The 16,600-nt window shown below is 38.0% G+C and overlaps 2 protein-coding genes across 2 annotated transcripts in view; one reads left to right on the top strand and one right to left on the bottom strand.

Annotated features, from left to right (window-relative positions):
• Positions 1–17: 17 nt before the first annotated feature.
• Positions 18–2,985, top strand: MED28 (mediator complex subunit 28). Its single transcript, XM_019615153.2, is given in 5 exon segments — positions 18–26; positions 62–128; positions 659–715; positions 718–770; positions 1,383–2,985. Coding segments are annotated over 5 exon segments (384 nt in total). The 3' UTR covers positions 1,581–2,985.
• An 884-nt stretch (positions 2,986–3,869) lies between these two features.
• FAM184B (family with sequence similarity 184 member B) overlaps positions 3,870–16,600 on the bottom strand; it is a 36,016-nt gene continuing 23,285 nt past the window's right edge. The window contains 8 exon segments of the mRNA XM_031553178.1: positions 3,870–4,902; positions 5,886–6,091; positions 6,692–6,793; positions 6,958–7,075; positions 11,175–11,359; positions 11,768–11,880; positions 13,010–13,163; positions 14,389–14,601. Of these exon segments, the coding sequence (XP_031409038.1) occupies positions 4,728–4,902; positions 5,886–6,091; positions 6,692–6,793; positions 6,958–7,075; positions 11,175–11,359; positions 11,768–11,880; positions 13,010–13,163; positions 14,389–14,601 (1,266 nt within the window). The 3' untranslated portion in view covers positions 3,870–4,727.

The raw sequence follows: 16,600 nt of genomic DNA, 5'->3' as shown, positions 1-16,600 counted from the left end.
CGAGGCCGGACGGGGGTATGTCCAGCGCCGCGTCCTCACCTCCGCGTTTCCCTCCCCGTAGGCTTGCTTCGCCTCGCTGGTCAGCCAGGACTACGTGAACGGCACCGACCAGGAGGAGATCCGCACCGGTGAGCGCTGCCGAACGGCCGGGCCAGGCCCGGCGTGTTGCCGAGCTCCGCTTTGTGGCTGCGCGCTCGGGTTACGTGAGGGGGTGGGAGAGCGCTGCTAGCGGCGTGGTGCGAAACGGGAGCTGTATGCAGTACAGTACGCTGTATTGTGAGCCTTACGCTGAACCGGCCGCTTGGGCTTGCGGCGAACGTTTCTTGTTCAGCCACATGGCACGGATTATTGTATCGCTCCTTATCATTACAGAAAACATGATAAAACTCCTACTGGGGAAAAAAAAAAATAATGTTTTCTTGCATCTTTAAGATAAGTAAGTGCTGAGAATTTACAAAGCAGTGTTTGATGCGAAGAGTTAATACACATCCTTGTGCTATTGACATGTGCCAGAAATCCCATCCAGAAGAGCATAAGATTTATTCCAGATGGTCTAGCAAAAGGTGTAGTTAGCAGCATGCACACAAATGCCACCATGGGCCTGCGGTGCCTTTCTGAGAGTCTTTTCTGTCTTTCCCTGTTGCTGTTCTACCTGTAGGTGTCGATCAGTGCATCCAGAAATTTCTGGATGTTGCAAGGCAAACGGAATGTTTTTTCTACAAAAAAGACTGCAGCTGTCCGTCCAGAAACCAGAACAAGTAATTAAAGAGGTATGCTAAATTGGTTTGTTTACCTTTGTTGTGCTGGACCAGACATGGTGTGCAACAGTGCAGGTAAATTGTCTCATTTGCACTAATTTTGGATTTCTCACTGGGCCTGAAGTTGGTAAAACCTGGCTGTCAGTGTAGCTCTCAGCACAAATGTAAGGAAGTGGGAGGGGATGCCTGCTGGTCTGGGGAGAACAGAGCGCACATAATGTTGATTCATCTGAAGAAACAAACGAGTTTGGTTTTGCTGGAGTAAGGATCATAGAACTGTTGGTTGGTTGGAAGGGACCTCAGGAGACTTTCAGGTCCAACCCTTGCTCAAGCAGAGTCCCCTGGTGCACACAGCCCACAACTGGCCTTTGAATAAATCCATGCAAGGAGACTTAAGCAGCCTTTATCACCCACACAGCACAGAAGTACTTCCTGGTTACTTTCCAATCTCTGAAATATGTAACCTAGTGTATTTGCAGGAACCTCTCACTTAAGCACTTTTAAGCATTCCTTTAAGATCAGCTTGAAAAGCCAGGCTTAAAAAGTTGATGCATGTTAAGCAAGGTTCTTTATTACTCCTAGCGTTACTGCCTGTTTACTAATACCTATTTTTTTCACCGACAGGATGTTTCAGAGTTAAGAAATGAATTACAAAGGAAAGAAGCATTAATTCAGAAGCATTTGAGTAAACTGCGACACTGGCAACAAGTCCTGGAAGATATCAGTGTACAGCACAAAAAACCTGCAGAAATGCCCCAAGGTCCCTTAGCATACCTGGAACAGGCATCTGCTAATATTCCTGCTCCAATGAAGCAAACATGAAAACCTGATAGCCTTTTTACTTCATCTGTTTTTTGTATAATGTAATTTGTACTACAAATATTAACAGTTAAGATGGAATTAAGTTAAATAAATACTCTTTTTTGGAGAAAAAAACATTTTGGTTTTATATTTAAATTGAAAGTATACAGAGTTCCTGTTCAGAAGTGTACTTTCCACAATACATCCTGTTCCCTGATTGCATCTTGCTAGTATGATGCAAATGCACACAAAGGTTCATGTTAGGATGGATGGATGTCTCTCTGCAAGTGCTTAATTTCTTCATGTGGCTGAGGAGTAAAATGGAATTCAAATCCTTCAGCAGTTGCAGATGAGCTATCCAATCTATAACACTAGACTGCTAGTTGGACAATTCCCTCCCTGTGTTTGTTGAGGAATTACCTGAATGTTATTTTATTTACAGGTGTCTTTTTTGTGAATAATACCATTCCTTCCCAACAATAAGGTGGTTATGTGGCTTGATAAATTCAGTCATTCACTCTCTGGGCATTGGGGTGGGTGTCAGGACCATATGGGGACAATGTATGCAGTTCCCATAAATCTGGAAGTCTGTGCCTCAGTCTGACTCACACTTCAGCATAACAGCACTATTTTGCAAGCCATGAAAGTTGGTCACTTACAAGCAAATTTTAATGTTTGTACTTACATACTATCCTGATTCATCAAGCTGACCGTTACACGTATTGAAGTGCACCAGGAACATTACAGGACAATACTATACAAAACAGTTCATTAAGCTAAACAGAAAGTATTTCTAAAACAGCTTGCTGTAAGCTTGCTATTCTTAGATGTGTATCACATGCTGCTCAGCATAAAACAACTTTACAAGAAACCAATTTAAAACAAAATTACATTACTATGCAGAAAAACAGCTGATGAAGCAAGAAATCACTTATAAGTAATATCTTCATCTGGAGTGTATAACAGGACATTAGAGGACAAAATGAATATTTAATGTAATTGTGGAATGGTACATTCTCTTGAGTAAAAAGTTATCTTACATAGCAGTATTAAGAATTTTGTTTTTTTTCTTCATTTTTTTTACAGAGGTTATTAAAAAAAGTGCATTTTGCTGAAATCTCTGCCTGTAATTCCATTATAATTAGATGTAAGAGAGTGCTGTTGTTCCTAACAATATCCTTGGAAATTATTTCAATACTTTTTGTTGCAGAAGTTACTAGATTAACATTCCCTAACAGAAAATAGCTTTTCTGGTAAATCTGAGGAGTATATAAATTATTTGCTTTAAAAAGAAAAGTATTTAGTAAACCATTCTTGATGCTCAGGGTCTTGCATTTGGTCATCTTTGGTTTGTGGTGGTTCACTGCCATGTGTCCTGTGCAAACAAATAAACGTTAGCATTGCTTACAATCTTATCAATATTTAATATGTTGTTTTGTTTTTTTTTCCCCCCTCAGAAAAACATTAAAATCCAATGAACAGATCTGTGTTCACATGAACTGTGGGAGCTGTGCCAGCTAGACACAAACTGGGCTAATAGCACTGGAATTAAGACAAAGGAGAGTGTGAAAAAGAGCTAAGCAGCAGTGGAGGAATGTTTGAAAGTAATTTTTGACATCTCAGAAGTATAATAATAGGAAGTCTTGAAAAACAAGACTTGCAGCTGCAATTAACTTAAAAATATACATAGTTGGTGCATGAAAATTGGACAGAAGTTTTATTTAGAACTGAACATTTTATCTTAATGTTAACTGGTCTCTATAACTGATCCTATTACATAATCCCCAAATTTTCAGGATTCAAGATGCTTTTTATACACTTGTGTTAATTTCACTTAGTTTATGGTAACACATGTGAGTTCATATCATAGTTCACATTATCTAGCCCCAGCCACTCTGCTATAGGCAGGGACACTTCCCACTAGACCAAGTTGCTCAAAGCCCCATCCAGCCTGGCCTTGAATGCCTCCAGCGAGGGGGCATCCACAACCTTGCTGGGCAACCTGTTCCAGTGTCTCACCACCCTCACAGTAAAGAATTTCTTCCTAATATCTAGTCTAAATCTACTCTCTAGCAGTATGAAGCCATTTCCCTTCATCCTGTTGCTCCATGCCCTCCTAAAACATCCCTCTCCAGCTTTCTTGTAGGCCCTCTTCAGGTACTGGAAGGTCACTATAAGGTATCACAGGAGCCTTCTCTTCTACAATCTGAGGAGTCTCAGCTCTATCCTTGTAGGGGAGGTGCTGCAGCCCTCTGATGATCTTAGTGGCCCTCCTCTGAATCCACTCCAACAACTCCATGTCCTTCTGTTTGAGGCCTCAGAACTGGATGCAGTTCTCCAGGTGGAGACTCAGCAGAGCAGAGGGCAATCACCTCCATCGACCTGCTGGTGACAATTCTCCTGATGCAACCCAGGATACAGTTGGCCTTCTGGGCTGCAAGCGCCCACTGCTAGTTCATCTTGAATTTTTCATCAATCGACACTCCCAAAGTCATATTGGTTACCACTGATCATGTCATCTTTATTTTCCATGTACCCTAGTAAGGCTTTCTGGAAGACCTGCTCCATGATCTTGCCAGGCACAGAGGTGAGATGACTGGCCTGCAGTTCCCTAGATGATCTTTTTTTCCCTTCTTGAAAATGGGGGTTATGTTTCCTCTTCTCCAGCTACTGGGAACTTCACCAGACTGCCATGACCTTTCAAATAAGATGGACATTAGTTAGGCAGCTTCATCTGCCAGTTTCCCTTAGATGAATCTCATCAGGTCCCATGGACTTGTGCACTTTCAGGTCCTTTATGTGGTCTATCTTCATTTACAGTGGGCAGATCCTTCCCAGTTTTTACCTTTGCTTTCTGCAACTTGGACAGTGTGGATAGAGCCTTTGCTGGTGAAAACTGAGGCAAAGTCGTCATTGAGTATATCAGCTTTCTCCATATCTCTCGTGATCACATCTCCAGTTTCCTTCCAGAAAGGGTCCACATCTTCCCTGGCCTTCCTTTTATCACTGATATACCTGTAGAATTTCTTCTTTTTCCCCTTTATGTCTCTGGCTAGATCTAATTCTACCTGGGTTTTAGCTTTCCTAACCTGATCCCTGGCTGCTCAGACTTCTTTGTAGTCCTCCTAGATAACCTGTTCCTGCTTCCACTGCCTATAGACTTCCTTTTTATGCCAAAGTAAGTCCAGGAGTCCCTTGTTGATCCATGGAGGCCTCCTGGTATTCTTGCCTACCATCCTCTTTCTTGAGATGCACTGCTTCTGGGGCTTGCTGGAGATGATCTTTGAATACTGACCAGCTTTCTAGGGCCCCTCTCCCCTCCAATGCTGTATCCCATGTCGTCCTGCCAAGCCAATTTATGACTGATGGATTTAAAAGAGTAAGAGACAGCCAAGCTACTCTTAATGTCCCTATGTATTACCCTTTAAAATACAAATCTGATTTGCTGTGGCAGTCATCTGGCATGACACAGAATACTTTCATCTCTAAGATGTAGGAATTGCCAAGATGGATTCAAGCCAGCACCCTGTATTACTGTCTTTGGCAGGAGTCAGCACCATCTGCCTTCCAGGAAAGAACTCCACAGCATTCAATGTATAGGGTAATTACTGTCCACTAGGATGTAGTTGGGAAGGCTGGCTTTTGTCCTGAAGTATAGTGGTAATTTTTTTATATATAATTGTACCTATATATAGTATTAACTACATATATTTTTAACTCTTTCTCAGAGTTGATTTACATTTGGAAAATCTTAAACATTTAAATAATAGCTCATAAATTTGAAGAAAAAACAAGCTTTTCAGCAGAAACTCACTAAACTAAGAAGTTGTTTGAAATCAAGAACAGCAAAAGATCTTGATGTGACACTGGAAGACCGCTAAGTATCTGCTAATCAGTTTTTAAGTCTCTAAACCCTTTATCAAATGATTAGGCTAGGGTCATTCAAATGTCTCCTAACATAAAAGTTCACCTACATCAACCAGGCACAAAACAAGGAGACAAAAGTAAGAAACACAACTTTAACAGAATTACTGATAGGGACTCAAAGCTTTAAACAGCCACGTTCGTTATTAACCATCCAATATTTGCAGCTCCTCTCCCTTTCTATCTGGCATGCTTGCAATGATAAGCTCTGCTGGGCAGTTATTAGTCTACATTTGCAGTTAAATTCTGGGTCTAGAGAAAATTGATCACATGGAACTCACTAAGAGACAGGAATCTTGCACTGCTGTTTATTTCCAGACATGTAATGTGCTTGGATGTCTACAAGATTCAGAATACAAATTCACTGAAATTCTTTGAAACCACATCAAAATAAACAAATACCTTGTGGAAGTGCTGCTGTCCAAAGTCTGTGCTGTTGGAGAGCCCACGCTGAGGCATCCAGGACTCTGGTCCAAGCTTGTTGATTTTGTTATTTGAGGAACACTTCTTTTTGATCTCAAGTCACCACTCAAAAAGCTCTTTGCGTAGGAAGCTAAATTTGGTACACTGACAACACGACTGGGCACCTCAACTGGTCTCTTCTGCTGCTTTTTATCATAAAAGAAAACTATCACACACACGTTTTTCACACTTATACTATAAAAACAATACTTCATTCCTAGGCAAGGTGGGAGGAGCATGCAAAAATGAAGTTTCCCATCTTTTTCTAATTTAGAAAACATTTTTTCCAGGGTATGCTGTAAGCATCTATGGGGTTACATATGGGGTCTGATTAAAACAACTTGTATATTTGACTTTGAGGTTTTAGATATACACAGAGCTCAGGCAGGTGCTGACCAGGGACAAACTGCAAGTAGCACAAACCAAAATTAAAAATCCTTCTTGATACATACAACATCGAAGTAACTTCTAGTTACTTGCAATCGATAGCTGTGCTTAACCCAGTGGAAGACTGAGCTGCTTGGGAAGCCACTGCTTTGTATTTGCTTAAAAACTTGTACCAATGCACTTCTGCTGAGTTTATGTTTTACTCAGAATCTGCTCACAGGTGAGCCTATTGGAAAGAATTCTACTGAATAACATTACTACAGGAAATTAACAGGACCTTTTCTGTTCTGGTTATTTGTATGACTCAAATAGGAGCAAAACATCATGATCTGTAATTTTAACTGAATTACCTATCTTACCTTCATAGGAGTCAAACATCCAGGATTAGGGGTGAAAGAAAAAGATCGATTTCTGTAAGATTCATTACTGGCTAAAAGTGAATGCTGAAATTTTCTTCCTTCCTGATGGAAAAGAAATTTATATGTCTCTTTGGTGTGTAAACATATTTATGTTAAATTCTTGCAGAGCAGAGATAAAGTATCAATCTGAAGCAATGTGCAAAACACTGAACAGTGCCTTCAAACAGATGCCAAAATACGTACATACATGTAAAAGTGTATCTTACCACCAGCTGCTTAATAATTTCTTCTCTCTCACTTAGTTTGTCTTGCAGGCAGCTTATAAGGTGTATATCTTCTGGTCTGGATTCTGGTTTTCTTGTGTTTTCTTCTAATTTTTTAAGTCTGTGCCAAAGAAAGGATGCAGACCAACAAAAATTTTCCTTAGGCCAGGTTCAAGAGATACCTGAGCTGTAGTTTAAATTCCAAGACTAAAACACAGGGACATAATTAGGAGTCTTGAATAGAACAGTACTTTTAGAAACGGGCATGTGTACGTAGATTATATATAAACACAGAACACTCTGGAATTCCAAACCAAACTGCCTACCCATTGTAAAAGCCAGCTCCAGTACAATACTAATTAAACTTGCACATCATATTACCTATCTAGTTTACTAATGAGAAAAATCTGTACTGCTCTGTCTATTCATATCTGTATCTATTTACTTGTTCTCTTTCTGATCCAATAATTTTGGAGTCTACAGGCCAATTCCAACCATATTTGACTGAGGTCTCAGAAATGCAAGCTTCCTGTAACTTTTATTTAAAAAAGAGGTTTGGATGGTTTGCTGCTTTAGTGAATCCTCTAAGGCAAAGCCTATAGTGAGATTGCTGCTCTTTAAATGCCTCAATCAAGGAAAAAGATTCAAATTAGAATTTACACCTTCTTAAAGATGGTGTGGAAACATATGTTTGATTAAACCATAAAAAAACAACTAATTATTTCACCAGCCAATTTTATGAATTCTGCTGCTCAGGAAACTGAGAGTCATGAAGTTCATTTGCCATACAGTGAAGTTAATTACAGAATACCAACCACACCCATTTTTGTGGTTTTTTGTTTGTTTGTTTGTTTTTGTTTGGTGAGAGGAAAAATTTGGTAAGAAAAACCCCAATATTACTCTTTTGATTTAGTGTATCTCACAGTTTAGATATGAACATTTAAATGTTCAAAGACCTGCCTACTTCCAAGAAGGTCTCTGCTGGAGCTATGCTGCACAGCTGAAATTTGAGCAAATTACAATGTCAAAAACAAAGGTTGTTTGTGGGAGGCCTCTAACATACAGTCAGAAGAACCACGGAACTACTTACATCCAAAGAAGGCTGCAAAATGTATCTACTTACATGATAAAGTGGAGGTTGCAGTTCAAGAATATCCTGAGAAATTTGCAAGGGAGTGAGAATGAGCAGGAGGAGCTTAACTTTAATTTTGTGCTGCTGTGCTGAACAAAATTAAGTGCAAGATGATGGATCAAGGTCTCTGGAAGCATTTGTGACAAAGATGATTTTATACATCATAACATTGTAAAATGCTAAGTGCAGTGTTTAATTTATTATTCTAAAACTGTATAATGGTTTCCTTTATACAGTAATCAGTTTATTACAATGCATCTGTGTTTTTGTGTTTGCAAAGGAAAACCTATACACTTCTATTTCATGTTCATCATATTCTACCCATAAGTAATTTAAATATATACATACAGTCTGAATAATAATAATTTAAAACAGAACTCACTGCCAGTATGAGTCACAGCTTATTTAAATGACATACCCAGCTTCTAAGGAGAAGCTCTTTGCTTAGAGATGTGCCTGAGTGTTGCTGAAATCGGATAAGTTTTGTTTTCCTTCTGGTGATCTTGTTTTAGTACATCCAGCTCTTTTTTTATGTTTCATTTTGAGGTCTGCTACCAGTAACCTTTCATTAGTATTAAAATATGACTGAATTCTCATGTTTTAATACTAGTTTATTATCATTGATGAAAGCATGCAGTTTTCAGGTCTTCTAGGGACTAGAAAGGCAGCTAACAGCACATCTCTGGGGCTTCTGCTGACTGATCTGACTTCATCACATCACTTGCAGTCTGAGGCTGAACCACGCTACCAGTGAGAAAGAGACAAGTTCTTTGGAGAAGCAGCACTTGTTCTTCAACCTTCAGGAAGTGGAGGGTTTTTTTTTTTATATGATAGTAGTGGCATTCTGTCTATGGTTAGTTTATACATCAATCCTACTGGTTAAGCGTGACAATAAAATATAGGAATTGATATTAAGTAAAATTGTATTGGAATCTCTGAGATTTTAAGATGAGACTTTGATGGTATACTTTGATCCCATTATAGCAAGCAATTAGAAATAGTTAATAATGCCTACCACCATTTCTAAACATAGCAAGAAACATTAACGACAAACACTGTGAAGGCATTTCTATAACAGACAATAGTATTTTTCAAAATATATTATTTCATTAGCACCATCAACCGAAAACTAAAAAATGCCCAATACTTTTTCGAGCCCATCCATAATATTGCTTTTTGATGCCAAACTCCAAAATGAAATACATTTATTGAAGAATCATTATCTTACTGCCTTTTGTTTGCTACTGTTTTGTCATACCCTAGAGAAACCTTTTCATTTGGGGATTTGTTTTCCCATTAAAAACAAACAAACAAAAAAAACTTTTCACTGTTCTGATTCTAATCCTTATAGAATGTTTCTGTCCCTGAGGTGGAATTCTCACAATTGAGAACAGGAAAGATTAGTTCAAGCAGATTACTGGCTACACTAACTTGGCAACAGTAGCAATGTTAATTTTAAATAATCAGTTACAAAAATTTGGCAAATTTTGCAGATAAAAAGCCACAACGAGTAGAAACAACTATATAGTTTAACAGCAGAAACAAATATAAAACTGAAGACAAGGTCACTGTTGTTAAGGTTATAGTAAAAAGCTGTTATTTTTATACACTCACCAATTTAACTATTAACCTGAATTATTGGCCCTGCAAAAGCAAAATAAGACCTGCAGGCTAATGTTCCACATTTTCTATCAGTTAATCTCAGCTGTATCAGATGCCTATGACCATTTGAGCTCTTTGATTTTTTCCTCCTATTTGAAGGATTTCTCCTTACATAATTTCCATTAATGCTGCTTCTGTTTACTACAGTAGAGCTACACCATCTATCTCCTGTAAAGATTATCCTCCAGCCCAGCAGTTTTACCATTTTGAGGCCTTTTAGACCTCATCACTGACATGTGACTAATTCTTCTCTTCATGAACAGAAGCTCTCAACTCCTCCAAGGCAGCTGGAGGGCACTGATGAAACTCTGGTTGCAATTCTTTCTGTTGATCTTGTTTCAAAAGCTTAAAATGAAAGACTCTTTCAAGTATTTCTCCAAAGAGTGCAAAGGAAAAAAATTCTCTCTCTTACTCTTTAAATATCCACTAACGGGTAGACAGCAATAGAACTACTCTGGCCACTCTGACAGCCTGCAGAGAGACATCTTATCCCTTGAGTGCATTTCTCTAAACTATGAAGCACATAATTTAAAAGCTCCTTTTATATATACAGATGGAGTAATGAGAAGCATACATTCCATACAACTGCAGAAATGAACTAAAAAGCATTCCTGTGCCAGATCCCTCAATCCCTTTGCAAAGAGAACGTGTTAAATATTATGACCCAGAAACTTCAAAGGATTCAACGGCCATAGAAATGCATTGGCCAACTGCAATCTTGTTTCCCGCGTAAAAAGTAAGTACTCCAGTTTCTTGTGAGCACATGGGGACACTGCTACTACTGCAACACAATGCATGCTCTGAGCCTATGGCTCAGGATTCTAACAGGATGCAGTCCACCTTCTACAAAGACAGGCAAGACTGTGAACTCACCCTTCTGTGCCCTGACAGCATGTTACAGGCCCAGACTTCTATGAGCACAGAGGCTCTGTCAGTTTCTGCTCTGACTGCCCTCACCCTGAAGGGCAAAGCTGGCTGCTACAGCCATAGTAGAGTCACACAGAGTAACATACAGCATTCTCAGGTGTTGCTTTTACCATTGGTTTCAGCTACAGAGAATGGGTTTAAAAAAACAAACATTCTCAGAGACTTATACATTTTTTTAATGTCTTAAATGACTTTGGAATTTACTGTTTCCAATCCTTTCCAAATTCAGTCAACATTATGCGGCTTTTTTCTGGTCACCCTCGTGAGGCCACACTGGACAAATTTCTCCGTGATGTAGAACTGAACAATTATTTCAAGTGCTTTTCAGTACAGTTGGAAAAAAAGAATATGATACGATTGGTTTTGCAGAACTCCCAGCATCCGTAAGTAAAATTAGTACTTGAGAAAAGAAATTCTAACATCACAGTTACAACATCTCTAATGCTAGCTTCAATAGAAGACTCCCTAGATAGCATTGTGAAGTGAAATTAAGGCAAACCTTTTGTGTTGTCTCTCCTTATCCTGAAGCTGTGCAGCTTCTTGCTTCTGTGTCTCCAACTCAGTACTGAGTAATTCCATTGTGTCCTTCAAAAGTAAGTTCTCTTTCTTGAGCTCAGAAATTTCACTCTGACATTTTTCCAGTTCATCATGAAGAGATCTGATCTGGCTCTGGCTGCTTCCTTCCTAAGAAAAATACAAAAATTATTTATTCATAGCCTCTTATTATTTAACCTGAAGACCTCACTGGACTTGCGTGCACTGATCTTGAGTGAACTGATTAATCAAATTTATGTGAAATTCTATGTGCATGACAAAATCCGTGACTGCATGTTCCCAAACATGCATTATATTCTCATAAAATATACATTTTTCGTAACGTTCATTCATTTACTTGTATTGAAGACTCCATCTTTAAATGGAAGAAAGTCTGCCTATGGGGAAAAGCTGATAAGCAAGGTTAACATTTTTAATATGACACGAAGAAAGGAAACTGACTGTATTTCTGCAAGAGAATGTTATTATGCTTGGAGAGAGAAAAATGATATTACTGCTTTCAGAAAACATAAGATAAAGTAGGAACTGGATTCTTGCCTGTTGCTTCTTCAAGGTCCTCACGCTCCTCAACTCCATTTGGAGCTCTTCTATTTGTTTTTTGAGATTAGTGCATGATGTCTGTTGCTCAGAAATTTCTACCCTTAGAGATCCTAATAACAGCCAGAAAGATAATAATTAGGGCAGTCAGAGGCCAGGTGGGCAGGGGAGGTAGATATAGACAATGTTGATGCAAACATTAATACATTATATTTTGCTTTCTCCCTTGGTGCCTTTGCCATTAGTAAACAATAATAGAAAGAAAAAAAGAACACACCCTCTCTGGTAAAAGCCAAACCTATTAATAGACAGCTCAACTAAGCAATAGTACAAAGATGCAGAGCTACAACTGCAACAACTCAGTGTGAGAATCAGAGAAGTAAGGTCTGTGTCAGCTGTTTTTCAGACTAAATCACAGTAATTACTTCTTCTAACCTTGGACTTAACTGCAGCACTCGAGCTTCATTGCAAAATCCACTGGTATTTTATAAAAGGCGATAATGAAGGCTGAGAGCTCTGTTTGTGTTATCGAAATGCAACACTTAAATAAGCAGATCTTCATGTAGTGCTATTTATTTTGTAGACTGTGTAAAAGTTTCAGGATGGATCAAGTACAAGGAGAAAGATGCTTGCTTCTCTCATTCTTACAATTTTCCTTGAAGAAGGAGAACATTATCTACTGTATGTATTAACTTTAGAGAGCAACAAATCTTTCTAATAAATTTGAATGACTGAAAAAAAGCAAGAACACATCCTCTTTATACTTGAAGTACTTCTGAATTATTATTTCTTTAGTTAAAAAGCATTTTATAAATTTAATAACCTGAATGTAGGCCTGGAGATATTACACGTTCTCATACTGCAGTGTGCTGTTCAGATCTGAACTATTCAGGGAACTTTGTAAACTGAATGAAGAATACGTATGGAGCCACAGATCACTACCGCTGAACTCAGCAGAAAGATTGAATCACATATAATAATTCTCCATATAGAAAAAAGGAGGAAACATATATACAACTACAATTTTCCTATTCAGTACATCCATTTATATATACTTGCATGCTGAAGCTGCTGACAACACAGTGAGGTCAACAAACAAAGGCTAAGTATGTATTGCTAGAAGTGTAGGGTATGGGAAAGGAGATGATCCAGAAAATGGGAAGGAAAATGAATGGGTTGAATAGCAGCACTTCACAGCATATCATCAAGCAGTAGAAGCTGTGTATGTGTAAGACATTATACCTAGCAACAGAGTTTGCTGCTTCTGTATCTGCTCGAGTTCATCCTGTAATTCTTTCTTTGCTCTCTCTTCCAAGGTTTGCATTTCCAGCCTATGAGACTGATGTTGGATTTTGAAAGTCTCATTAAACTCCTTTTTCAAACGCTCTTCTGCCTCCTGTAAGCAAACACCCCCCAAAAAAACAAAGTAGTCAGAGCCTATGTATCACCTTGTTGGTTTACTTGTAAACCTGGATGAATCTGGTCTTTCATTGCAGAACTTTTATTATTTTCATCATCATTTTATGTGACACTTCATCAACATAAGAATAAAAATGATTAGAAGATGAAAAAGAAAACTTAATAGGGACAAGATAAACTATCACAATATCTTCTATTAGATTTGTTGTGCAAAATCAAATAACAACAGTAACACACTTATTTGGCACTAAAAAGATGTTTTTACCATTCACCAAAGTCCCAGATTTGACCTGAGTACCTTTTCTTATCACACTGTGTCAGACAAAAGCTTCTATCTTTCATTTAGCCTTTCTTGGACAGAACTTCCCATCATCACTGGAAGTGTTACTGATACATTGCTGGAGAAGTTGCTCTGTAGTGGTTCTGAGAACAAGCTCCTATTACCAGTTTCATTTTTATCAGCTACTGCCTCCAGCTCGGTTTGATAAAGCTGGGATTTGATTCTCGATATGTAAACAAGACATTAAATCATTTTTATAGGGGTTTTACCAAATGCATTTAAAAGGTTTTCCCTAACGTATGTAATACAAAGAGACGTACTAAATCCATGCTACAAGTGCATGTAGATTTTTAAGGTTTTTTTTTTTTCCACTTGAACAGCTACTTCCTTCAGTACCTCATTATACTGCATTAACGTTTTGTCACTGAAATAAATCCCCTTGAACCTTTAGAAGCTTTCATTATCTACTTACAGAATTCATTTCTTGAAAGCATCTAAGCCAATACTTCTTTTATACTACTTATGTATAAATGAATAATGGATAAAAAACAATAAAAAGTGACTCCTGTTAATAAAACACTTAGGAATTCCCCTGTATTGGTGAAGCAGAGCACACTCAGAAGAGTTCGCATTTATCCTATAGCCTAACTATAGACTAGGATACAGTATTTTATAGAAATAATTTCATTCATACTGTGACCTCAGTAAAAAAAAGTTAAAATGAAAACATCACCACCAACAAACCACCAAAAAAACCCAACCCTTAAGATAACAAGGTTTCAAAATCACAAAATAGTTCATGATGAGCCACAATGGCAGCATATAGTTAAGATAACAGGTAATAAACGAGCTGATACTCAGGGGTTTCTAACATTGTTTAACCCACACATCTGTTTTTTTAACTCTTATCCCATAAACTGACCTTGAGTTCCTGTTTTTTGTTTTTCTCCAACATTTTTAAAACTTTTTGATGTGACGCTTCCAGCTGCAGTTTAACATTCTGGTTTTCTTTAATGGTGTTTTGAAGATCCTGCAAAAGCTTCTCCTTTTCTTTGCTGGACTGCAGATTGTGTTTCTTCAGTGACTCCTTGAAATTATCTGCTTGTTGGTCTAATATTTGCTTCAGCTGAGTCACCTACCAGAAAAGCAGGAAATGATTAATGGCTACACTAACAATGGAGAAGAATTATGTAAATCTGAATAAATTCTATGATCTTGTGATGCTCCATGAAAAACAGCAAGATGCTTGTTTCATGCAATGAGCCCCTTGCTTCAGTGAGGAAGGGAGCTAAGTGATTTTTTCCAGACAGTTAATATAGTAATCCAGAATGGTTTTACTCAACTGAAAATATTCAAAGATAAATTTTAAAAGCTTTTTTTTGTTTTCCATAGTGATGCTATTAAGCAGGAAACTTTGAATTCATCATTTGAAACATTTCATTTAGAAATTTAATTTAATTTCTTTATTTAAAATGATAGTAACACTTCAAATAAAACATTAATTAAAACTTACAACTTAAAGACACTCTTGAGTTTTCCTTCAACCTTTCATTGCTTTTTAATTTGACCAACAAACAGAAAGCAAATGATTTGTGCAGCTTTAATGACTACTTAAAAAAAAACAAAAAAACAACTGGAAACACTCCTTCTGAAGAACATCTTGAAGCATTAGAAGCAAGAAAATACAATACTTCTTAAAGTTCTTTTGGGAGGCAGATACCCCTTCAAAGAGAATTTGGTGAAACAATGACATATCTTTTGCATACACTTTTTTGTCCACCAAGTACTTTTCTTAAAGAAATTCTTTTCAGATCATTTTCATCTTGTATACCGAGTCCCTAGTCCAACTGGCACAACTGGGGCACAAACCTGGAGGCAGGCTTAAGACTGAGCTTATTGTCAGCATTGAGATGTAACTGTGAGAGTCCATTTCTAATGTAGAAGACTAGAACTAATGGAAACAGGAATTCTGCACGTCACACCAGCTGTTTTATTTTCCTTCCTTTCATAGCTTAATTGCTAAATACAGTAGACATGTCTGTTGTAGCAGTCACAAAAGCAGAGTTCTCTTTATATTTTTTCAGGGGGAAAGAGAGGAATGAGTCCGCTCTCTTTTCTATTCAGTAGGTTTTTAAACATTCACCAGCAATTTGTATTTGCCATCCTTCCTAATTTTGTGAACATCTTGAACTTTCTTAGAACTTGCTAATTGAGGAAGCACTTAAGCTAGTTAAACAGTTGTTTGTAACTTCAGCTATACAGTCATGGTCTCTCCTGATGCAGCATTACAAAATCTGGATGAAGCATCATTCACATTTCATTCTTACAGTACATTCCAGCATATTTTGTGTTACACACAAGAACAGGAGACATGCTGTGCAAAGAGCCCTTACTTCTTTCTAACTTTTTGGCTGCAGGCAGCATTGCACTATCCAAAGGGAGATAATAACAAGCTATGCCATATTTCCCCAAATCCTAGGAATACTTTCTCATGATACCTAAATGTATTCCATTTTATGGCCCTTTTCTTCCCGAAGTCAGGTGAGCATGCTGACTTCTTTTCTCCAAAGGATATATTCTCTTTCCCTCTCGAGGCCCTTCTCCATTCCCAGATGGACAGCAGCCCCTATTCAAGTACTCTCAAACCCTATACTTTTCACACAGGTTCCCTGCACAGAACAGTGAGATCTACAGAACAGTGCTGGGAAGGCTCAAAAAGCTGCAAAACAGCTATAAGTGAGTCGCTGTTCCATTTTTTGAGCATGGTTATGGCTATACAACTGCACTTCTGTACACAGGTCAGTTTACTGTACTACTTCTATTTAAATAAATTTGCTCTTTCCTTCAAATCAAAGTCATTTTTCTTTCTCCAGTTAATTGATGGTGGCTGTTACTGCTCATCACTGATCTTGAACTTTTTCCCTTTGAACGCCTCCAGCAGTCTGCTCACAAAGGACCATATCAGTATTATGATTAATACAGATATCCTTTACCAGATGAGGGCAGTGCACTACATTTGAACTTCAATGTTTCTTAGCTTATCACTGATATTTCATGTTCTGAGATCCACAGCAGTATCAGTACTTTAGACACGACAGAAGTCTGCAAGCAAGTTGAATCTTGTAAGAAAAAAA

This window comes from Meleagris gallopavo, chromosome 4 (assembly GCF_000146605.3).
Source record: "Meleagris gallopavo isolate NT-WF06-2002-E0010 breed Aviagen turkey brand Nicholas breeding stock chromosome 4, Turkey_5.1, whole genome shotgun sequence".
Lineage (NCBI taxonomy): Eukaryota > Metazoa > Chordata > Aves > Galliformes > Phasianidae > Meleagris > Meleagris gallopavo.
The sequence above is the reverse complement of the archived record's forward strand: the minus strand, read 5'-3'. Positions and strand labels throughout refer to the sequence as shown.